Genomic DNA, 24,975 nt, shown 5'->3' with positions numbered 1-24,975 from the left:
TTGTATTTGATATATAAGTTTAGGCATCTAATTAACAAAAAAAAAAGGGTTCAGAAACCTATTTAAAAATCACAAATAATTCAAAGACCCGCAGATTGATTTAACTAGAGTTATTCTAACATAGTAACTAAGTGGAAATAGAACAAGTCAAATTTGCTTAAAGTAGTAGCAGCTAAAATGTAGAAAAAGATGAAAAGGGAACCCTTTATGATGTAGAAATCCGGCTGAAACTGGAAAGGAATTTATATACACACACAGCTGCTAAAAGGGAAATTGCAACCTTGATAGATATATTACCCTTTTGATATTTTCATTGAACCATTACCCGGTACCTAATCTAACAGCGACGATTGCAATGAGTTTACATTGATATATTAAACCACTAAAACTAAGACCACAATACCTAAATCCACAACAAAAAAACAGGAACTAGAAACTGTATGCATCTTGAGCTGCAAACTCCGGAAAGAGCATGATGGCTAATACAGTTTCTGGGCCAGTTGTTTTCTTATGAATTTATCTTAACATATAAACAGCTCTAGATGCTTGTTACTGTTGCATCAACTTGCTTCTCTTTCATTTGTTTTAAACCATAGCTATTTGTCCTTAAGTTTTTTTTTTTTTTTTTTTTTTGTGTGAGCTTCTCAATGTAAATATAGTTTCTTTACTCTGAATTATTTTTCAATGATTTATAGGAGGACCGAGTAGGAAATTCTCAATTTTTATTTTTATTTTCTAGTACAAGTAACGATTTTAGAGACTTCTAATTAAACATAGTTTTATTGTGGATGTTATTGGCTGCAGAGACATGAAATCCTTCAAGGGACAGGGATTGGATGGGACTAAGTGGTAGCTATTCTAGTGAAATGGAAGAAGCACAGCAGGGAACATTATTTTTGCAACATAGGGTCCAAGTTATTTACATAGTCTTTCCAAGGGCTCCTAGAAATTAATTGTGGTGAACTAGAAATGGGCCATGATTATAGTTTCTTGAAACCAGACCATGATTTTGGCTTATTAGAAGAGCTGTTGTTGCTTGATTTGTTTCTCACATATAGATATAGGATCTTAGAGTTTCCAAGTGGTTACGATACGAATTTGTTTTTCATGATAGTGGAGTTAATGAGGATTATTTTCGAAACCTGGCGTTTGAGTTATAACCTCATAATAAATGTAAGGCATATCAAATTGAAACATGTTTCATTTCCTGTCTTGATAATTTTGAAATTAACATTGGCAGTCTTGCAATGAATTTGGAATTTTTCTTGCAAATAACACCCTCCTCCAAGACTCCTTTTAGGAGGAATGTACATAACATGCATTTAACATGAATATTTAGTTGTAACAGATATGTCAAGGCACTTAACTCCATCTGCAGCTATTACTATAAGACAATGTACAAAGGCATACACTACTTTTTTTTTACAAAAAAATTGACTTTGTGGTTGCAGGGTGGCCATCAATAGAATTATATCCAATCATTTTACAACTACAGTCTATTGCCCATTATCCTTCTCTTCACTGTTACCTGCAAGAATTTGTCAATGGTCTCTGCAGCAGATAAAGCCTATAATAAGCTTACTGTTCACCTGACTAATCTTCTGGAAGTGCATTGGACTCTGACAACTATGAAATGGTGCACAACCTAGTAAATAATATATAATACCTCTATAAATTATCTTCGAAGTTACTTATTACATATGAACAAGTTTTCAACTAAATTATTAAATATTAATTAACTGATTAATTAGCATTATTTTTTAGTACAAAACATACGGATTAATTCACTCAAATTAAAGATTGATTTGTAAAATTTTATTAGTATAAAATTAAAAGATGGACCAAAAGCATTCCTGGAAACACATGAGATCAATGCTGTTTCATTTGAATGCTTTTTAAAAAGTTGTATTTGCATACCAAACATAGCAAATTACTATTTCTAACAGTAGAATTCTGGCTAAATTAATAAAAAAACTTCGGCTGCCAAACACAGCCTTAATCTAAGATTTCATCTTAATATGAAGCACAACCTGATTCCATTTGTTTGATGAATGTGATACATTGAGTCACGAAATTCCATGCATTTGTTGAATGAAATTGTTATATGCCAAGGTCCTTATGGGGCTGACACCAGAGGAATTCAGAACATCTTTGGTCGTACATCACACACACGTGATCTGATTCAATTGATGACCAACCCAAATAATCTATGTACATGCTGACACTGTCCTCTTTACCTTCACCCTCATTCATAGTGATGCTAAATTCAAGTGTTCTAATTATGTCTGTCCGTTGGAACTCACCAAGGACGAAGCAGAAGACGAAGCTCCTCTGCGGGGAAGGTGGAGCAGAAGAGAGATCAATAGTTATATGATAATTTCTTGTCTTGTACTCCAACCACCCTGGAACACTGCTTCCTGGATACATGTAAACAACTTGAAAAGAATCATTGTAATTTTCAACATGCTCACGATTTGGTGTAGATAGGTGGTGGTTTGCGAATTTCATCATGTTGATTTGTGCATTCAACCCAATAGCCACTAGAGAATGTTCATCCAAGTTCAAGCAATTCCAGAACATAACCTGTTTCCTATTTTCCTTTAATTGTTCAACCGCCGTTGAAGGAAACAATACAGTCATCAATGATTCGCAGTCTCTTGCATTTAGAATTTCTAGCGACGGGGAAAGCTCTGGTAGACTCTGAAGCGATTTGCATTCTTTGACATTTAAAGTTTTAAGCAATTTGGGAAGCTCTGGAAGAGTTTGAAGACAAGTGCAATATTGGGCATTTAGAGTTTCGAGGAATGGGGGAAGCTCTTCTATTGTTTCAAGCTTGCTGCAATTGCTTAGCTCCAGATGTAGCAGTTGTGTAAGATTATTGAAGGATGAAGGTAACCTCTTAATGGCACTTCCTTTAAGATGTAGCAATTTAAGCTTGCTTTGATGCCCAAATGATGAGGGAAGTGCTTTCACCTTTGTGCATCCTAATCTCAGTTCTTTCATATTCTTTGATACTACTGAGAATTTCTTAAGATTCTTGCAAAAATCAAGGTCGAGATAACTGAGGCTGCGTAAATGGGAATTGCTTGTTAGTATGTTAAGGGACTCGCAATCAGAAAGGTTCAATCTTTCAAGTTTGGGCAGGGAGAAAATAGATGGATGCACATTAGTCAACATAGAACAACCCCGGAGAAGTATTACTTCAAGATTTGTGGCTTTTGATATATCTGGTAGTTCCTTTAACTTCTTGGAGCACCTGAGGTCAAGTTCTTTCAAATTCACTAGATTCTGGAATAAAATGAAGATATCACAAATCTAAGTTACTGAAATTAACATAAATTATAACAGCTGATGAGACACATATTTACCTTCACTCCAAGCCAAAGTTTTTCCATTCCACTGTATGGTAATTTCAATATCACAAGTTTTTCAGTAGAAAAAATCTCTGGTAAGGATTTTCCAGAGTAACTCTTCCAACTAAGAAATCTAAGTTCAGTTGCCAAAAATTTAAGCCCTTTAGCAAGAATATCAACAATCCGAGTCTTTTGCTGCTTGGGCCAGCAGAGGTTGGTACCAAGAATATGAAGTTGATCCAAGCAGTCATAATTATCTTCTACAGAAACTTCCAGAAATCGTAGTCTGTTCATCTTAGCAAATAAGCGAGGGCTTAAATTTTCCTTCTTAGTTGTTGGCAAGTGAAGTAGTATGCTTCTAATGGCCTCATTACCCTGTGATCAACATAGAAGAAAAAAAATAATTTAAACATTATAAAAACCACATTTTCACAAAAAAAATTATTTGTTATTGAGAAGATTTTATATTTATTTAGGCTTTAACCTTGTAATTTTTCAATGCTTCATATATGTCATCGAGATCCCACAAGCGACTACGACTTCCAGGGTCTCCAGTAGACTCTTGACGAACAATCTCACAAGCCATTTCTTGTAAACTATCATGTATAGATATAAAATTATTCTCCAAGAAAGTTATAAGTGCTTTATCTTTCAGCCTTTCTAACCCAACAACCACTGAATTGTCACTTTCACTATCTTTCAACAGAGAATTTAGATAGTCTATCGTTATCTTTGTTTGTGATCTAAGAAAGAAACATGCAAGATCTAGAAAAATCTGTTGTTCTTTGCGATCCAGATCAACATAACTCAGTTTCATTATGTCACAAACTTCTCGAAGAGGCATTTTTTCAAGCTTGTCAAGCTCACTTTCCCATACTTCCTTATTTTTTCCACGAAGAAGACGAGCCAAAACTTTAAGAACTAATGGAATGCCTTTGGCATAATTGACCACCCTTTGTGATAACTCATCATACTCACTTTGATTATCACTTTGGTTAAAGGCATTCAATTTGAAAAGTTCAAATGCTTTATCAAAATTGAATTCTCTAAGACGGTATATCTCATCAGCTTTGTTAGCATTAAGCACTTGCTCATCTCTAGTTGTTATAAGTATTCTACTACCTGCTCCAAAATGATCAAGAGTTCCCAGTAATTTTTCTAGGTGATCTGAATCATTCACATCATCAAGAACAATAAGAACCTTCATACGACGAATGGTATCATTGGGCAATGAATTTGGAGTGTCAATTTTCACAACATGTCCTAATAGTTCAGTAAAAATTTCTTTCTTCAAAGAAATTATTCCATCTTTGCTTGATTGTTCTCTTTCATTGGCTAAAAAATAAGAACCTTGATATTCAGACTGTAGTTTGTTAAATACTTCTTGTGGGAGGGTTGTCTTTCCGATACCGCCCATACCCCAAATTCCAATAAGACGAGTATCTTTTGACTCTTTGCGTATCAATGATTCTATATCTGCAATTTTTTTGTCAATTCCAACAAGTCCCTTTGAGTTAACCAGGTGTTTACCCAACCTTTTCAGCACAAGTTTGACAATTTCTTTAAGTAGCTCATCATCATCCCTACATGACACAGAGAGAGGAAGTGTGTTTTTTGGTTGAGTTGAGATTCAAAGAGGGGATTACATGAATGAGCTCCATATAGACTATAAAAATAAGCTTCCCTATTAACTTAATTAAAAGCTATTTTTTCAAATTTTATTCTATGAAAAAATAAGTTCCATATTTTTAAGAGCTTTTTATAAAAATTGTATAGCCAAACTTCTCCTTAAAGGAAAGGTAAAGTAAAAAATGTTAGATGAAACACACTCTAAAAAGATAAAATTAATGGAATTAAGTTTCTCCAAAAGTTAAAATTAATAGTATAAGATAATTAATTTATTGAAACTCTTTCATTTATTTTTTTCAAAAGTTGATTTGAAGTTATGATAAGATCATTTTAAATTAGGGAAGAGGCTTAATTCATTTTACCTTTTTATTTTTATCATACATATACTTTCTAACATTCCACTTCTATGCCATTTTTCTTTCTATCACTCTCTTATTTTTCATCACATCACCTATCATTTCTATGAATTTCTCTCTACCAGTTTTTCTCTCTATCTCTTTTTTATTTTCACCCCATCCAATCCACTCCAAAATGAAATAGATGAATATCAATACTCTTTTAATTATTCTCTTATAAGTAAGAAGTTTATCTAAATATAACCTAAATGAAATTTAATAACAAAGAATGGTTGCTCCCATGACAATTCTAGCATAGTAGCATTGGCTAAAATTATATATGCATAACTAATAGCTTAATAAGCTTATGTTTCTCTAAAAAAATCTATCTAATTGTTATATTTTAAAACAAACACCTAATCACACTATCACACATGTGATCTTTAACAATATTTTTTGATCTAACAGTTCGTAAAAATATTACTAAAAACTTTTGATGACAACATTTAAAAAATGTCTTCAAATATAAAAGGGTTGTAGAGACATGGACTATACATAATATTTGATAAAATATCATGAAAATATATTAGTAACATTTATTCATATTTGATGATATTTTTTAAATGTTGCAAAAAGTTTTTAACAACATTTTTACTCAATGTAAGAAAAAAAATATTGTTAAAGGTTACATGTGTAATAGTATTAGTCCTCTCCATATTTTTTTTCTCATCAAACACTCATCTCGTTTTCTTTCACATTTTTATTCTCCTAATTATTATATTTTAAAGCTTTTTTAATGAGATTTTAAAATCTATATACTATTAGTATAAATTATATTATTCATATATTTATAATTGGATTTTTTCAAAATACTATATTATTATAACTTATTCTTTCTATAGTTAAGTAAAAAAATTTAAATAAATTGATGGTAAAAATAAACATTTTACTTTTACTTACATTAATATTTTATAACATATTTTATTATAATTATTTATATAATAACAATTAACTATATGAATGAATTTGATATTTGTGAACTTAGGTAGAACAAAAGTCTATATTTATTAATAGTGTAAATATTTTTACTCAATTAGAAATCATCCAATATAATAAATTTGTTAATTTTTTATATAAAAAATTACTTAAAAGTTAAATATATGATATTTTTTTTATTGATTTACAGTGTAAAATAAATACTAATGGATGATTGTTAAACTCGTGAACTTATTACTATTTCTACGATACAAATAAAGGATACATCCTTTTTCAAATTAAGCAACTACGTTGTAAAAATAAGCATATAAACAATATAGAGCTAGAATTGAACATTTAAGGGTCTAGGGACCTTACTGAAATTTCGATGACTCAATTCCTGATAGGTCAACAGATTTATTCATAGCATGTCTCCAAATTTGCACCTTGCTCTTATATTTTTTTACATGCTCAGCAAATGCATTTTCGTAACTTCCCCGTTGATGTCGTACCTCTGTAGGTTCTATATGGTAAAAAATGGGGATTACAATCTGTCCATACTTCTCTTTGCATTCAAGTATTGTCACAAGTTCTTCTAAACACCAACGCGAAGAAGCATAGTCTGGTGAGAATATGATCAACGAAATGGATGATCCTTGAATTGCTTCAATAAGTGATGGCCATATTTCTTCACCCCTCTCAAGCTTATCATCTACAAAGGCATTTATTTGCTTACTTTTAAAAGTGCCAATCAAATGGCTTAGAAACCCACGACGGATGTCAACGCCCCTGAAGCTAACAAAAACATCATACTTTGTTTGAGAAGCGTTATTTTTTGACATGGGTTTTACCTCTACACCCTTCAGTTTTGGAAATAACCGAGAGACAAAGAAAAACATTGCACAAAGAAATAAACAAGGGACAAAGAAGTCAAGCATATTGAATCAATTTCCGAAATAACTCAAGAGACAAAGTATATATGGTGTTAGATTAATGGAACAAGCGCAGACTGGATCTTTCTTAATTTGTCTCTGCAACCCGAATACATAAAGTAACTGTAAAGAAAAAAGAAAAACAAAGTTAGAAATGAAGTTGAAAAATCATAGAGCTTATAAAACAGAAACTCTATATCTACAACAAGTTGAAATGAGGAAGGAGAAAGGTTTCATATCTACCGAAAAAGAATTAGTGATCAATGGAAATGATGGTGATCGAAGCAGTGAACTCTTGCTCATGCATGTTCCTGCTGGTCTTACAGTTTAAGAAGCAATTTCATTGTCTTTCTATATCGGTCTTAGCAATAGCCGCCGCGTGTTTGGTCTGTGATTTTTTGTCCTTATCTATCAATCATAAATTACAATGCCATAAAAAACAACATCAGATGCCTAGTTCTTTATGTCTTTCTGCTAACGGTTCTCACTAGCTTAGGTGCTAACGGCTCTCGATAGCTTAGGTGCTAACGCTCCTTGATTTGGGTTTGAACTCCACGTGAATGCACACATTAATATCTTTTTATTTCATTCGATTTGTAAATGTGCTTCTCTTCATAAAAAATCATAAAGCGTGTCCATTGTCAAATTAATAGTATTTTAAAAATTTATGTGCATGTGTTGGCCTTTACTCAAGACATTAAAATGAAAAGAAAAATATAATTTGTGAATTGTGAGAAAAGAAAACAAAATAACAACATAAACTGAAATATCTTGCTGCGTATTATTATACTAGTAGAGAAGACAATGGATTGTATAATTTTTGTACGTAAAAGTAAATTTCATTTATTTAAGATGCTGATTTATTTGTTAATCTTATCATTTTGTTATTTTTAAGGTTGGCCGTGAAATTAAATCATCATCTGATATGCTCTGATATAAAGATTTAGCAGAAGAATTATTTGAGGGATTATTCAAACTAATAATCCATTCAGCAGTTCCCATTTTTTCTTTTCTTGGTGAAAATGTCCTTTTCAGGGTAATCAAAGGGCATGATTTATGCGAGCGGTAACACATGAAGGTTGTCAGAGTCCATAGCCCTTCATGCTCTTCAAGAGGATCAATCAAGTGAATAGTAAATTTAGAATATGGCTTTACTTGCTGCAGAGACTGTTGCCAAATTCTTGCAGGTACTAGTGAAGAGAAGTATAATGGATAAAATGTACACTACTAGAAATCGAGTTTTCAACATCGGTCAAAAACGGGATTCAACAACGGTGGTTAAACGCTGTTGTATGTAACGTTGTTGAAACTATACATTTTTAACAACGTTCCAAAATTGACCGTTGTAGAATTACATTCATTTTTACATTTGTGCCTACGCTAGCACCGATGTAGTAACCTGTACTTTCAACATCGTTTCTCACCAGCACCGATGTAGTAACCTGTTTTCAACATCGTTTTTAGTCAGCACCGATGTAGTAACCGGCGCTTTCAACATCGTTTCTCGTTAGCACCGATGTAATAACTTATGCTTTCAACATCGTTTCTCTCCTTAGCAACGATGTAGAAATATCTGATTTCTACATCGTTGCTTACGCCAGCACTGATGTAAAAAAATTAGCAACCTGCATAGTAATCAATATGCTTGATGTAATAATTGTTTATATATCAAAACTAAGAATAAGTTCTAAAAATTATTTATATTTTTAATAATCAATAAATATAATAAAATAATAATTAATTAATTAAAACCTAACAATGAGTAATAAAAATTATCTATATTACTAATAGTGAATAAATATACTTATATAATATTAAATTAAGTAAAAGCTAATAATGAGTAATAAAAATTATGTATATACAATGAGTAATTGATGTTAAGAGAGGGTTAATTAATTTACCATTCATAAGTTGTAGTCTTTCTACGACTACATGTAGAAAGTACTGTTATCTTCAACAGACAAATTCAAGGATTAGTTAAATCAAATAAAAAACCATTTTCAAAACATGTGCAAATAAATAGAAATCAAGTTTAAAATGAGTAAGTCAAAACTGGTCCTTACTTTATAAAAGGTCAAAGCTTGTTCAGCCATACGTTCATCATTAACTCCAAGGCCAAAACTTAAATATTTAATTTCATCATAAGCTGTGAATTCAAAGAAAATAGGTACATAAGAATATAAATAACTACATGTATGAAATTATTTACAGTAATCCTACTGTTCATTATATTTTGGATAAGTACTAAAAACATTTATCCAAATTTCTCTTCTATACATTCCTTCCCAATAATGGTAAGGTCATCCTCCTGCACACTATCAATTGATTGCATTGGCTGTTGTGAAGATTCAAAATATTAAATTTTCCCTATCTTGGGATAAATATGAAACATTAAATTTATTATTGGACCACAACTTTGAAATGAACCAGGAACGACCAAAAGAAAATAGCAGAACTTGACAGATTTAAGACTAACAATAACAAGTTCAAAATTCTCAAATATACGATGAGTTATTCTATGCTAAATGAGAAAATCAATTAATATTAAACAAAAAAAGCATTTTGGAAACCATCATGTCAATTACATCCCGAATGTGAAATCAGTCATGAGACTTAAGAAAGACATACCTCTATCTAAAGTCCTTTGACGTGATTCAGAGTACACACTTTGAACTATTCTTACATAATTGCCCGATAATTTACTCTACAAGACACAAGGAAACCATATGAGAAACAAAAAAACATGTAAACAAAAACAAGAGTGTAGAATGAAAACCAAAAGAAATGTTCATGGAGAAAACAATTAAATGTGTCTTCGTCATAAGTCAGCAATAACTGAGAAACTTCAGCTCAACAACTGTTCAAGCACCAGACCTATTAATTCCTTAACTTCAACTCAAACCATAACCTCAAGTAATCCAAATCCCCATCAGTCCTTAATAGAAGTAGCTCAAGCCTCTTTCTCCCGTGACATGATATATAAAAATTCATAAAGCATATTTATTGCATAAATATATTTGTATCTATAAATTTCTGGGAGATTACTTTATTTAAATTTGTATAAAAATTCATAAAGCATATTTATTGCATACTTCTTCAAATAATATATATATATATATATATATATATATATATATATATATATATATATATATATATCATTGTCATCATAAATTATTGCCTATTTCCTACAAATAGGAATAGTACCAATCTCATTCCCTTCTTGAGCATTATCCTTAAAGAGGATAGTTTCCATTTCTTTTTCATCAAGACAAGGCTTCAACGTTTCTATCTTATACACCTTTCATGTCTCATATCCAACTCATAACTATTTTTTGAAGGCTGTGATATACGTATCAATGAAATATCCAAGACTATTGGTATAAATACATATCTGATATGGATACATCAAGAAAATGGAAGTATTGGTGCTTAATAAGTGATATTGTTAACTTCAGGTGTAGTAGCGTGTGAACCAGAGCTGATTGACAAAAAGTTGCATGTCAAAGACATGACAAGCAATAGAATGCAGAACATAATAACAGTTATGTCCAACTACAGTATAGTACCTTCAAAACAGGACGCAAATAAAACATTCCAGGAAACAAATTGTCAAACAGGAATGTCCTACCAGCTCCTGATACTGAGTTGTTTCTATAACCATTGTCACCACTCAAAGACAACAGAACAGAAGGAATGGGCTCTTTAGAATCATCTTTGTGATGTATGTGTACTGAAATTTGACTAAGCTTCTGACAAGTAAAAGAATGAGGCGCAACTTGTTTTAAATGATATCCAGACTACAAATACAAACAAGAAACAAATAAATCAAATAATGTAAGGAAACAAGATAGCAACATAAACATCACAGATAAGTAGAGAAATTTCACGACTCAGCTTTTAGTATTTTTAAAACAAGGTATTTATTTTTTGTTCTGAGAAAGTGACTACCTTTGAAGCCTCAACATTGTAACCAATATCATCGTACAGAGGACCTGCCACAAAGGAACCATCAATACCAGTGGTCGTTTCAAGAACCAATTCACCACTTTTAAGTGTAGTAATGCTGCTATCTCCAGCAGCAAAAACTCTGATATGGACGCCAGAAAGAGGAGGTGAAACTGATCCTTCAATATATACACCCAGTTGACAAGAAAATGTAGGAATATAAACTTGACAATTATCATCAGTCACTGATACCTAAGGAAATGGATTTTGGCACAGTGACTGCAGTACACCATTGTGGTGGATACAGATCTGCAGAGTCAGTGAGATGGAGGCATTGAAAACGATTGCAGAACACAAGTGAAATAAGATGGAGTTTAATTTTTTTAGGGAATTGGGATAAAAGTTGAATTCAGTCAGGTTTTATCATTTAGGGGAGATTCTGATCAACTGATGCAAACTAAGTTCATGTCCTTTTTTGCTAATGTTCATTGATATTCACTATGGTTGGCTCTAGCAAAAAGTCGTGAGAATCACAAATTCAAGAATGGGAAGGGTACAGGTACATTTATTGACTGAGACCAGCTACTATCAAATTCTTGAAGGATTTTTATTTATTTATTTGCCTGACACCAACATCAATCTAACCATTAAATAATCAAGATACAATAACTAATGAATAAATTTTGAGCAGCACACAAGTTTGCTTTCCCCCCTTGTTTTAATTGAAATCTTCAAAGTTTAGCCTCATCATAAAATTGGCAAAGATTCCAGTGTGTATTCCGAGAAACCAATCACGAAAAACAACACTACGCTCAATTACTTCAATCCTCAATTCAACACGATGTAAATAATAAACCAACAGTTTTACATTTTTCAAGCATTCTGTGTTCCAAGTCCAATTTCTTATGTGTAACAGCTCCATCACTGTGGAGGGATTGCGTCATTCCACAGAGCACATAAACGGAAGCATAGTGAAAGTCGAACAACCAATTCCAAGGAGAGAGACTTGCCACCAAACTGAACCTCCTTCCCTTGAAATTTTTAGCGGTTAAAAAATTGGGGGGAACGTTGAGTGAGTGAGTGAGTGAGGTTCTCACACTAACAGAGCAGTGGTACAACGTGGTTTCGTCGCGTTCCTTAAAATTGGGGAAAATTACAGAAAAATACAGCGGCCACGATAGACACAATTGAGGTCGTGTTGCAGTCGCAAACACTTCAAAGACTTTGAAATTGCGGTCAAACAAAACTGCACTTTTGGACAGTTTTTTTTTAACCTTAGAAGTTACTAAGCAGATTTGGAATTTCATTGATCCAATAAATGAATAAACATACAAGGAGAAGAGGGAGAGAGAACGGACCTGACGGTGGAGGTGTCGCCTGGAGCTAATCGAGGAGAAAAAGCCGCCGTCGCTGCTGGATGACTCGCGACAGCTGTTTCAGCGGCTGTGGACTGACGAGGACGAGATCGAGCTCTTGCAAGGGTTCTAACACCCTCCCATAGCTTCCATTGGACGATGACGAAATCAACCCTAATCGTAGCCCCAACCCTAACCTTAATTTTAGCTCTGTAATTCTTAAGAATAAAACGATTTTCAGGAATTCCACGAAGAAGAAAACACTGAAACGCTTTCAGCCTCGATCGGCGGTGAAAATCGAGCCAAATGAATTGAGTGCAAAATGAGTGAGGTAATGCCGGCTAAGGTAGAAAAAAAGATGAAAATTTAGGCCATATTCAAAGACGGTGTTTATAAAACCCGTCTTTGAACAATGCAATTCAACAACGTTCCATTAAACCCGTTTTTGTAACGTGTATATGACATCGTTTTTTGCAAAAACGTGGTTAAACTAAATCTCTTATTTACTAAAATGTCACCACTTTTAAAATAACATCGTTTTTGAAACCACAGATGTTGAATGCACGTTGTAAAATACTATTATTTTAGTAGTGGTAGTAGTAGGGAAGGAGGATATAATTCTATTTGATGGCCATCCTGCAGCCACAAATCAATTTTTTTTTTATCATTAATCTTTTGACAGTATGTGTCTGAGACTTGTGTATGTCTTTGTATAATGACATAGTAATAGCTGGACATGAATTCAGTCTCATACTCATTACTTATCTGTTACAACTAAATATTCATGTTAAATTTGGATTTGAATCCTCAACGCTCAGTTTTTTTTTTGTCATCTCAAGAAATAATACATGTACAACAATTTGTACAGTAATTAATACAACATTATATTTTGTGTGGAAAATATAATGTCAGTGGCTTAAAACACTATTCTCTAATATATTCTAAAAAGCATTGCGTGTAAACTGAAGAGAAACTAAAAAAAAATTGCCTGAGCTTAGAAGTAGCTCCACCCTTGAGTTGCCGAGCTAGTAATTTATACAGTGGGATAAAAATTGTATATAATTTTGATTTTGATTTAGTTGTACATGAAGGTGCATGGCCTCCAACTTGTATGTGTCACCGTTTGGTGCGTGCCCTCCTCGCAACTTGCGTTTATAAAATATTTCTCTTTGTTTTTAGATGTTGAAATGAAAGCGTGCTTCAGAGTCTGATATCATACTATGTGCACCTTATTTGGCTGTATTGCTCGGTTTCTATCTTAGACGCAGGCTTCATATACTGTCACTTTATATGACTCCTAAGACTAATTAAGAAAATTGGAAAAACAAGATGTTTATGTGGGAACATTCTACTATTCTTGACAATAGCTTACATGTCAAACGTAATTATTGTTAGATGTCCACAAACAATATGTGGGGCAGTACACTCAGAATGAACTATCATTTAGTTGGAACATACAAATAATTATATGTCTTGCGAATTTACTAACGACTTTTGGCTTATGACGACATTATGGTATTGTGGGAGTTTACTATTTCCATAATGGCATGAGAAATTTAAATACTAATTGAGTGTTTTGGGTGCTGAATCCTTTATTTTTAAGTTTTTCATTTATTTTGTTTTGTACGATATAGTCGATCCAAAATTTGACAATTATGTGGAGAAATTTTGCAGATTCATTTCTTGCCCAAAAATAAAAGAATTTAATTAAAATACACCAATAAAGTAATGGTCTTTTATACTATCAGTATGGTGAAATACTTAATATTTGTAATAATTATTTTAAAAGTCATTTAAAATGAATTCTAATTGATTGTATAAATATTTTTAATTAACAATATATAACATCACCTGAGAATTCAAGGTGAAAAAAAACACTAGAATTAATTATTTTTTTTATATATACAAATAGAAGTATTGAGATTAGAATTTAGAACTCAATTAATATAACCCATGCAAATTATTCAAAAATTCCCGGTCACTAAGTCAATCTTAGTGGATAACAGCATGAGACCCATTTGAAACAAGCAAGTAAAAGTAAGGATATAATTATCATTGATTGCATTCATTGTCATTTTCATGTATTGAAATTTAAAATTATAGATCCGTACACGTCCACTTTAAAATAAACCCACATTTGAAGAATTTTTTCGATGGAAAAAAACTGATCCCAAAATTCTATAAAATGTTGGGAACACATTAGTATTTGCGGGTTGTCGTGTAGTTAGGCTTATGAAGAAAAGACACGAGGCCAAAGTCTAGCAGACAAGAAATTGTCTAACATTATCTAGGGTCATGAGGTCCCATCAATTAGCAAGTGTTCAAAATCTTTTGCTCAGAAAGGACTAAGGAGTTTAATATTTCATCTCAAACAACTTGCATTTGAGAGTGTACAAATGAATCAGTAACAACCCCATTACCACATTAAAGATACAACTGATTCTGGGCACACAATAGTGGATTTTGTCAAAATTTATATATTTTGAAACAAGGGACACAATCTAGGAGCAAATTTTCAGTACTGCTGTACTATTTACACCTCATATATCATTTGACATTTTTTTTCTTATTTTTGTCATTGTTTTTTTAAAATAGAAAAAAATAACTATACATATTAAGTGCCATGATTTTGAGATTTTATTTTTAATAGGATTACATGCAAGACTGAAAATATTTTCCATAATATGTAAAGGAATGATGTTGATATCCATTTTTTAGATGTAGCCACTTGCCATGTGATTCTCTTATCCTACTTGGTGGTGGTGCATTTATTTTTATTTCCAAAATAAGGTTCAGAATAACATCATTTTCAAAGCAAGAGAATTTGGGCCAAAAAGGAACCTCAACAATTTTGATTTGATGTAGTCTTTTGACAAAGGCCACTCCTTGTATACTTAAATTCACATATAGTGCCAAGTAGTACTAGGTTCTCCTTTTACAATGAATAGCATTTAGGTTTGAAAATAATATGTAGGACAAGAAAGTAACTTAAGAACTAAGAAGCACATCAAACTCACTCTACCTATTTACAGAAAGGGACACTCAGAAGTGGGAGTTTAAGTTATCCATTTATTGGAATTAAGTAAAAAAAAAAAAATCTAGTCTAAGAATCTGAACACTTGAACCATAAAAATTCAGTGGCCCATGTAGAGTTGAGAAAGGAAGGATACATCATCATACAATAAAAAAGTTAAAACTCTCTTTCCTATTTAAGTTTTTTTTTTTCTTATAACATGTCATTGATATGAAATATCCATTAATTTTGTTGATAATTAATCTTTATCAGAAAACTTAATTTTTTTGTTGTAGTGAAATTCTCTCTTATTTAAGCTTTAAACCTTGAGAAAGCCAATGTGGCCCCTTTCTCTCTTGATCAAATGTCACACTTGAGCTGCTGATAGGAGTGGTGGGGTCACTGCAATCTCCCACCCTATCTGATTGGAAAGAGACAGAAGAATTTAGCTCCCTGGTCTTCCCATTGGGTGAGTTTGAGCACCCTAATGGAAGCAGATAAGGTTTCTTACAACAACTACTATTCTTCTTATTAACTTGACTTCCTCCTCCTATGCTTAAAGTCAAATCCACTTCCATTTCTTCATCAAATCCATCATTGTTGCTGCTGCTGCTTATTTTACATCTCTCAAGGGCAGTGTAGGAGCTAGGTCCTGCCTCATGCTGATCAGATCCACCAAAGATGTCTCTCTCAGCAGGCCTTTCTAGGTCAAAACCAATTTTCCTCTTTATGTTCTCTCCAGAACAGCTTCCACTCCTTTCCTTTGAGCATAAGTCCTCTCTCAAACTTCGAACATGGAAATCAGGCCCATATGAAATTAGTGTAGTAGTAGTAGTTTGTTGTTGTTGTTGAAGGAAATGAGAATGGCTTATGTCTATGCCATTCATAGGGGTCCAAAATTTCTTTTGTTTAGTTTCCTTTCTTAGGTTATCCATCAGCATCTTTTGAACACTGTATACCCGGTGTAGTTCCCTCACCTACAAATTCCAAACACCAATAATTAATTGCCAACTAGTAATAGCTTCAAATTTCAGCATGCCATATTGTCCTTTTTCACACGATAAAAATATATCATTGGGATGTGAAAAGAGATCTCCACAAAATCGACAAAATAATGTTGCATATGGTGTGTATTAGGAATTTTGAATAAATAATTAGTAAGGCTTATAGAATTATTGAAATTGTTTGGCCATGGATACAGTACAGATGTAACAGAATGTAGGACATTTTATTACATTGATTTTGACATCAGCATGGTCACAGTCAAAAGAATAATGATTGTACATTACTAGCAATTTATTGTACCGTGTCCTTAAAAAGGTGAAAGTCTCTCATTCTGTTGGATTGAAATCACATGTCCGTGAAAAAAGGGTTCTCCCTCGGCAAAACTCGGATAAAGCCCCAGTGTATAGAAAAGAGGGACAAGTACTTCGCTTCCCATTCTGCTGGGTTTTTGGAGTGTGGGTGGTATTTGGTTTTTAAAAAGAGTTCATACATGATATAGTGAACACAATAAAAAGTAAACAAAAAAAAATTTAGTGTTTCATTTGTAAATTTTAGAAAATAGAAAAAGTAAAATTAGGTAACACTTTTATATTTAAAAAAAGTATTTTCTTAAACCAATCAACACTTAACTTTTTAGGATTGTAACCAATTGACCCAAATTCATTAATTCAACCAATGTGGGACACTAATGTGTTATTTCCACACATTCAATCAGGAAAGAACATGAATTTAGAACCAAAGCAAGCCTTTTGATCCACCCTATGTCAACCTTTCTGGTATAAAGTGAATTGCAACCTGAACTTTGTATTGTTAATATGAGAAGATAAATCTTGCAGCATGGATGTGATGTGATACCTGGTGTTTGAAGATTTCCTCATGCATCTGCATTGTCTTTTTGATGGACTCTATGTTGTTTCTGTCGAGCATCCTATCCATGGGATCTTGCAATTTATTCACTCCAATACTACAATGTTTGTTAGTCTCTACTTTGTTCTGATAATGCTCCCAGACATCCACACCACCCACAATGTTGTTGCTGTCTACTGAGGATGCTAGAAGATTTATGGAATATTCAATTTTAGTTCCCATGCCTGTAAAATAAATTAATACTTTTTAAGTTCAGTGCCTAGTGAGTGTTGAGTAATGCATCAGCAATTGAAAAAATGACTTTTATTATGCTTATGCTCAACAGAAAAATGAATGAAACATATAATTTCTTTTATCTGTCTCTAATGTTAATAATCTCAGGAAACATCAAATACTAATAGAAGCAATGTTTAACAGGTAATCATACCATAATTAATTCCTTTGGAAGTGAAGAAATTAGCGAATTCATATATGGAATATCGAAATCCCAAAGAACTAGTCATAATATAAGCTTTATATCATGTGCAAACATTAAATTGCAAGATTCTGTTGCTTCCTTTTTAGGTGCATAGATATAGAGCCATATATTTCAAAGGTACTAGTTTAATGTTTGAATAAATTTGTCAAAACAGGGGAAACTTTACTAACCAAAAGTACAGAGGGGACAGAGAATTTGCTTATAGAAAGGTTCAAAAGTGTAAACAAGCATTGCCATTATGCTGAAGAAGAATGAAATAATGAACATTAGGTGTAGGCATTTATGTGGGTCTGTCTGTGTGGGATGAAATTAAAGCATCGCTAGCAATAAGGTCAGGCCCATATCATTGATCTTGATTTATTATTCTAAGAAATTAGGCACAGAAAAGTGTTCATTTCAAATTGTTCCTTATAAAGCTAGGCTCTATGAAAAGAAAAGGAAAATAAAGGTAAGACAAAAAAAACTGAATTGTTTTTTTTATCCAATGAAGCTCAAATCTCAAAAACAGAAATAGAGACTCAGAAAATAATTCAAGAAAATTAAAAGACTACACCATTCACACAAACACAAGGAGCTTAAATGTCATGGACATGAACACGTCAACAAGTTTTTTTCTCTTTTTATGTTATTCTTTAAACTTTTTGATGCATCACCATGGATGGACATGAATACCACTTCCAGAGCAATCAGAAAAGGCCTTCAATTTTCTCAGTTGATGATATGCATAAGAAGCATTAAATCTGAGAACTGCAACACCTTCTCACCATATTTGTTTGGAGACTCCACACCAAAGAAAAAAAAAATTAAGAAAACAAAAATACTTTTATCATTAGAACTTGATATGCCTACTTTAAAGTTGATGTAAAAGATCACCTGTTGTAAGAAGTACCAAAATTGCAGCTTTCTGTGATGAAGTTCATTGAGCATCTTCCTCCCTCATGCCAGCATTTTTTCCCATAGGTTAGTTTCACTAATATAAAACCAATTCTAACAAAACAAGTGGCCAATTCTCTATGGCTCTCGTTGAGTCATGGTTGGAAAAGGAAAGTTAAAGGAAGGATCAATCCAAGATAGTGCACTTCAAGAAGGAATTTGGAGAAAGCTCATAGAAACATCATCAAAAACTCTTGGTTGTTTGTTCTTGTTCAACCCTTTAGTTAGACACAAACAACAAAACAACCGGCTCAAATTTTAAAACAAGAGAATCACAGGGTTAATAATTAGGCATGACAGGCTGTGTGAGAGAGGGAAGCAAGGGAAAAGCTGGAGCTGCAATGTGTCTGTATATGTGTGTGACTGCTTGAATGATTTTGAGAGAGAGAAGAGGGAAGGGGATGTTATAATATGATTATATAAATATTTTTTGTATTTGTGAACATATACTTTAATTTAATGTATTTTGTAACATCAAACACATGGATCAATTGGTGTGGGTTGTTACAGCTCATACTAGTCTTATATTAAACCAAAAAATTTAATGTGTTTTTGTATATTTGTAAGTTCACTGTAATGTGGGAAAGGATAGGGGAGTGGGGACCACAAAGTAGCATATAATAATAAAACAAATGACACTCCTAAACATGAGCCAATGTAGGCCGGTGAACAAGATATTCCAAACAAAGTCTTGCAGGACTTAATCAAGATATGCATGAACAATGAAAGTTAGTGCTTCTTTCCTATAGGACCTACCATACCACCCTCTTTCTTTCTTTCTCTTCCCTTTTTAAAAAAATTGCTTGTTTTTGGATATTCAACGATTAAGATTTGATTATTCCTTTCCGTACATGCAGAACAATATCTAGAGATCTGTTGTGTTTGAGATTTCACCAGAGTGTGTCAATTTTTTTTCAGTTCAGGTGGTCATTGGGATTCCATTTGTGTAGTAGTGAATTTCTCTTTGCTGCAGTAAATAAGTTCCATTGGCTTGGGATTTTAAATTGATAATGACTGCTTCCATGGAGAGGGGGGCCATACACATGCTCTATTGTTTTCTTGTGAGGGTCAAGGATCTTGCATATGCCTATTCTCAAACTACGAAAAAAATAAAATTGACCAGATTTTTCAACCATAAAAAAGTTTCCTTTGCTTCAGATGAAAGATCCTTCTCATCAATAAAAAGGGATAAAATATAGTTAGCCCCTTACAATATCTTGAAATTAGAATTTTGTTTTTATAAAAATTTAATATATTATTCATAAACAAAAACATGATTTTAGTCTCATCAATAATTTTTTTATCTATAAAAATAAAAATAGGTATTAGAGATTTATAACAACACACTCTCTGCTCACAACTGAATTCGACCTCCTCTTGGTAGTCTTATCAATAATTAAAAATGTGTTTCTTATTTAACCAAAAAATATTAAACTTTTATAGGGTCCAAAATTCAATTTTAGAGATATTTTAAGAAAATAAAAATATATTTTACCCTTAAAAAGGGAAGAAAAATATACCTTGTTATATATATATATTGCCTAGGTTTCATTTTTTTGTTGATATGAAGTGCATGGCAATTCAAATTGATTCTCTTGGAAAAGCAGTTTTGTTTTTCAGCGTCAACCTTAAAAAAAAGTTGTGGATTTCAATTATTCTATTGAATTTCCTCCTAGTGAATAAGAGGAAAACAATAGTAATTTGTTTGAAAATGGAAAAGGCTTTGATGACTTTTATGTGTTAGTTTAAGGAAATAATTTTTATGTATGAACTAGAAAAAGAAAGCATGATCTGTGGTGCAACCAATAGATGTTCCCACGTCAGTTGTGTCCCATCTTCACTCTTTTGGTGCTTTCCTCCCCCCCTTTCCCTTACACATACATATTTAAGAGAAAAAATAGGTGAGCATGCTAAGGAACCTTATTAAGTAATTAAATAAATAAATATTAAAGTGACAGAAACTTGAAGCCTCTCTTAATGAGTTGTCTGTAATAATTGCAGAAAACATAAAGAATTATGATGGAAGGATGAGAAACTTCCCAACCAATGGATAATTTTCCCTCATAGTTCAAGAGCAAAGTAGCTCTTTGTAGGAACTTAAAAAATTATAAAGGACAATGTTAATAAAAGTCTCTAAATTATTGGTTAAAGAAAAGAATTGGATGATTTTTAATAAAAAAATATTGTTACAACACATCTCACCAACCATTTTCTCTAGGTATTATTTTTTCAAAGAAAACAATTTTATTCTAGTAGAATAAGACTTATAATAATAGTATAAACAACAAAACACTCTGCATATTTGACACAGTTGCATATTTTAATCATGAACATATCTCCCCATGATTTAATGTGATTTAAATGTAATTAATAATAAAAATTAATCAATCTTTTTATGGAGTGTCTAAATACTGATTAATAGGATCCAAAATGAAAAACAAATCCAAAAGTCTTCAAGATTCCAAAATTCTGATCCGGAAAAATAATGGCCACACAGATCCATGTGTGCTTCTGATCATTAAGCAATGCATAGATTTTGCAATTCAAACATTTTCATTTCATCATACATAGGTGTGGACATGCCAGTCTGTCCTGTTTTGTTTTTTAGCTCCTATCCAAATCCTCTTGGTAACTTTGCCTTCTAGTTTTATGCCGGGGCCTTAATGCAACAATTGCTTTCACAAATTGCACACAAAACAATGCACACGCGTGCCATAGTACATTTTTGCATTAATATGGGACTTATTTGTTTGAGTTTGAATTCCTGTTGCCTATTGCAGAAATATACCATATCTATATACTCCATCAATCCTTCCTTGCATGATAAAATTAAATTAGAAATAATAAAAATATAAAATGTCTTAAGTTATATTTTTTAATTTAATAGAGAATATATTATTGTAAGAGTATTAATAATTATAAAAAAATAAATTATTAAAAATTATTAACTTTCTAATATAGTTTCTATTATTATTTTCATTTACGATAATTGAGCAAAAGTATTTAGGAATTAAATAAAAATAGAAACACGACTAAAAATAATATTATCTTAATTCTTAACCTTCGAAATAAATAAATAATTATAATTCAAAGAAACAAATAAAAGAAACTAAAAATGGATAATAGTTCATATGGAGGAAAGTACATCATATATTACCTGGGGTAGTTGATAGATCATTGGCTACACTAGATACTATTCTGTTTCTATCAATGGTTTAATTGTTTTTCTTTTTTTCAAAAGCTGTTGATGTTTAATCAAATCTCAATTTTCATTAATTTTTTCTTGCATGTACTCTTATTAGATAAACATAATTTAATCTAAATATAATAATATTTTAATTTTATTAAATACTATTTAATCAGAGTAAATTATCAATACATGTAAAACGGATGTACTTTTAATATAGCTGACATCCTAACTCATTTTCTTTTAGTTGTTGTTGGTCTTCCTTGTGTTGAATTAAAATCGGGGCCAAACCCATGCCTTTCAACATAACTAAGGTCATCTATTTGAATGTTTTTAAAATTTCAGATGATTAAATCAGTCAAAGGTATTGATTGATGATTTATTAATTTATTTGTTATATCTTCTGTCATATGTTACTTTTAATTGCAATCGAATCGACAATACTTTTTAAAATGACACTCCAGGTTATTAGGGTAAGACAAGAAATTAATTAAAGCGTTCCTTTTTTTATATTTTGTCCGAGATTAATTATTAATCTCGTTTGTAGTACGTAATTATGATTGATTCAAAAAAACTCTGCACACAAATGAAAATTAAACAACTTCTTTCATTAAATAAATCATTTTTTTATGTGAACGCAACAAATTTTAGACTACTGTCATCAACAATATTCCTTAAAGTGTGCCTTCTAAGTAAGTTAGCTACAAAAAAATGTGTTTATTTATTAACAATATGTTTAAAATTAAAAAAAATATTAATTACTTAATAATTATTAATATTTTTGAAGAGTTAATAAATAATATTTGTATATAAGGAAAGTTCAACATTTTTCTTAAAAAGAAACGCCTCGATCATTTATGTCTTTCTATCTATTAAAAAGTAAATCAATCTTTTCATTTTCTTCCTTTATTAACATTTTTTTTCTTATCTTCATATGATTCTTTTTTTATATTTTTCATATTATTCTAATAATAACAAATGGTTGTATTTCTTTTTTTCTTATCTTTTCCATAAGATAAAAAGCTTGAATCATATATACTATTTAAGATTAAAAAAGAAGATTTGATAATAATTTTAGGCTTCAAAACGTTTGGTGAATAAATTTTAAAAGAGATCATAATAATTTAATAAAAAATTTATGTTAAAAGTTTGTTTTAAACTTAAATAAACATTATAAGATACGAAGAAGATCTAACTTAGAATGTGTTTGAATTGTTGTCAATCGTTTAGTACTTATATTTGATTTCAACTGTTAAAAAAAAAAAGGCAATTCTGCTAAATTATAAAGAAAGCTTCAAAACGACAAAGTGTAGGCTAATTTTATTTTTTAAAAAAAGTTGCTCAATATCGCTGATTAATATTTGATCATTGATTTATTTTTATTCAATCAAAATTATAAATCATATCAAAATTTATTTAAGAAGCTAATCAACACCTTAAAAAGGATGAGACATTTGCATCCATGTTTTGGTAAAAAAATTCCAAAAGGCATGCAGCAAAATAAATGTAGGGCCGATTGAGATCATCATTTCCCATTCTATATATAACATATGATATCGTAGGTTATGTCAAACCTTTATTCTCCTTTTCTTCGGATTGTTCAAAATATAGCATTAATTAGATTGGTTCAAGCAATATTAAGATTATAATATTAGGAACTTGATGTGTTCTGGGTTGGCCACGTGAAGCATTCACATGACCAATGGACCTAACATTAACAATCAACAACACCTAAACAAACAGCACATCTATTCAATCATGCCTTGTTGCACAAAACAACACAGCAAAACTAAAATTATCTGAATGATATCACTAGTTATTTTCTTGGAGGATGGATCATGGATGGATGGATGATGTTATTAACTATGTGATCATGTTGTCGTTTTCTAGGAAAAATTTGTGTAATACGAGAAAGAGATACTTATATATACCTGGTGTACCAATCACCAAGTGATTCGAGGGAGTCACAAAATAATTGTCAAAATCAAAGTTTGAGATTTATAGACATAAAAAACATAGCTTCTATGCTGTCATGAGTTGCTCTCAGCATGACGATAATAAAATCATAGCCCCCATAAATACCCATTGTTTTTTTAATTTTATTTTATGTTACAACTTACAAGGAGAGGTCAGCATATATAGCTCCAAATACCCATTATTTTATTAGATTGGTTAGATTCTTTGATTTTTGTGGTGAAAATTAAATCTGATAGATATACTCGAGTAATTGGTGAAATACCAAAATTTGCTAAACATTAATATTCCGTACAGAAATCTTCTGGTCTGCACTTCGAGCAAATGTTATCTATAAATATGTGTCACAAAAATATTAAATTTTTTTGGAAAAAATAGAATTAATAGATTTTATTTTTATATATAACAAATATTTTTAATATTTTATTTTTAACTCTTTATCATATATTTTATATATAAAAAGTCCTAAAAATAAATTGATTTGTCTACGTAACTAGACAAGCCACCTACGTGTAATCTGAACCATCCTTTTCATGTTCATTTTACAACTAGATTCATTTGGAGTCACAGACACATAGGAAGGAGAGGATGAGGAGAATAAAGAATGATGACAGTGAAGAAACTTATATTATTATTATTATTATTATTATTATTATTTATTATTATTATTATTATTATTATTATTATTATTATTATTATTATTATTATTATATATCAATTCTGCTAATTATTATTACTCTAAAGTACAATAAATCAGGAATTAATAAATAGATTATACTAAACATTATGATAAAAAATCATTAATAACATCAAACATGTTTTTTAAATTTGTAATCGTTATCCTATTTAACTATTGGTCTTAAAATAATGGTTAGCCATTTTCTTCGTAATAATGATAAGGGAAAAACCATTATTATATCTCTCAAATACTGTTATGCAATTTGTTGGATAACTCTATATATTAGGGGAAGTAAATGCAAGTTCATACCTC

General features: G+C 31.4%; 2 protein-coding genes and 2 long non-coding RNA genes across 5 annotated transcripts; all 4 read right to left on the bottom strand.

Annotated features, from left to right (window-relative positions):
- Nucleotides 1-1,958: 1,958 nt before the first annotated feature.
- Nucleotides 1,959-7,134, bottom strand: LOC114404194 (TMV resistance protein N-like). Its single transcript, XM_028367279.1, has 5 exons — nt 6,854-7,134; nt 3,838-4,936; nt 3,596-3,728; nt 3,369-3,532; nt 1,959-3,288 (listed from the first exon to the last, which is right to left on the bottom strand). Exons 1-5 carry the CDS (start codon nt 7,132-7,134, stop codon nt 2,101-2,103), a joined length of 2,865 nt encoding a protein of 954 aa, XP_028223080.1. The 3' UTR covers nt 1,959-2,100.
- A 1,325-nt stretch (nt 7,135-8,459) lies between these two features.
- Nucleotides 8,460-10,168, bottom strand: LOC114404193. Its single transcript, XR_003664850.1, has 3 exons — nt 9,853-10,168; nt 9,288-9,370; nt 8,460-8,849 (listed from the first exon to the last, which is right to left on the bottom strand). It is a non-coding gene; the product is annotated as an uncharacterized LOC114404193 (long non-coding RNA).
- Nucleotides 10,169-10,809: 641 nt separating this feature from the next.
- Nucleotides 10,810-12,867, bottom strand: LOC114404191. Its single transcript, XR_003664849.1, has 3 exons — nt 12,531-12,867; nt 11,176-11,481; nt 10,810-11,024 (listed from the first exon to the last, which is right to left on the bottom strand). It is a non-coding gene; the product is annotated as an uncharacterized LOC114404191 (long non-coding RNA).
- A 2,483-nt stretch (nt 12,868-15,350) lies between these two features.
- LOC114404192 lies at nt 15,351-19,258 on the bottom strand. 2 transcript variants are annotated; one of them, XM_028367277.1, is made up of 3 exons: nt 18,764-19,258; nt 17,401-17,636; nt 15,351-16,517 (listed from the first exon to the last, which is right to left on the bottom strand). In XM_028367277.1, the coding sequence occupies exons 2-3, from the start codon at nt 17,632-17,634 to the stop codon at nt 15,849-15,851; spliced, it is 903 nt and encodes a 300-aa protein (XP_028223078.1). In that variant the 5' UTR covers nt 17,635-17,636; nt 18,764-19,258; the 3' UTR covers nt 15,351-15,848. The 2 variants fall into 2 exon arrangements, with proteins under 2 accessions (XP_028223078.1, XP_028223079.1); XM_028367278.1 differs by lacking the exon at nt 18,764-19,258 and adding an exon at nt 18,563-18,704.
- Between the last annotated feature and the right edge of the window lie 5,717 nt (nt 19,259-24,975).

Source organism: Glycine soja, unplaced genomic scaffold (genome assembly GCF_004193775.1).
Source record: "Glycine soja cultivar W05 unplaced genomic scaffold, ASM419377v2 tig00005873_2_pilon, whole genome shotgun sequence".
Taxonomy (NCBI): Eukaryota; Viridiplantae; Streptophyta; class Magnoliopsida; order Fabales; family Fabaceae; genus Glycine; species Glycine soja.
Note: the sequence above shows the minus strand (reverse complement) of the source record. Positions and strands in the feature narration are given on the sequence as shown.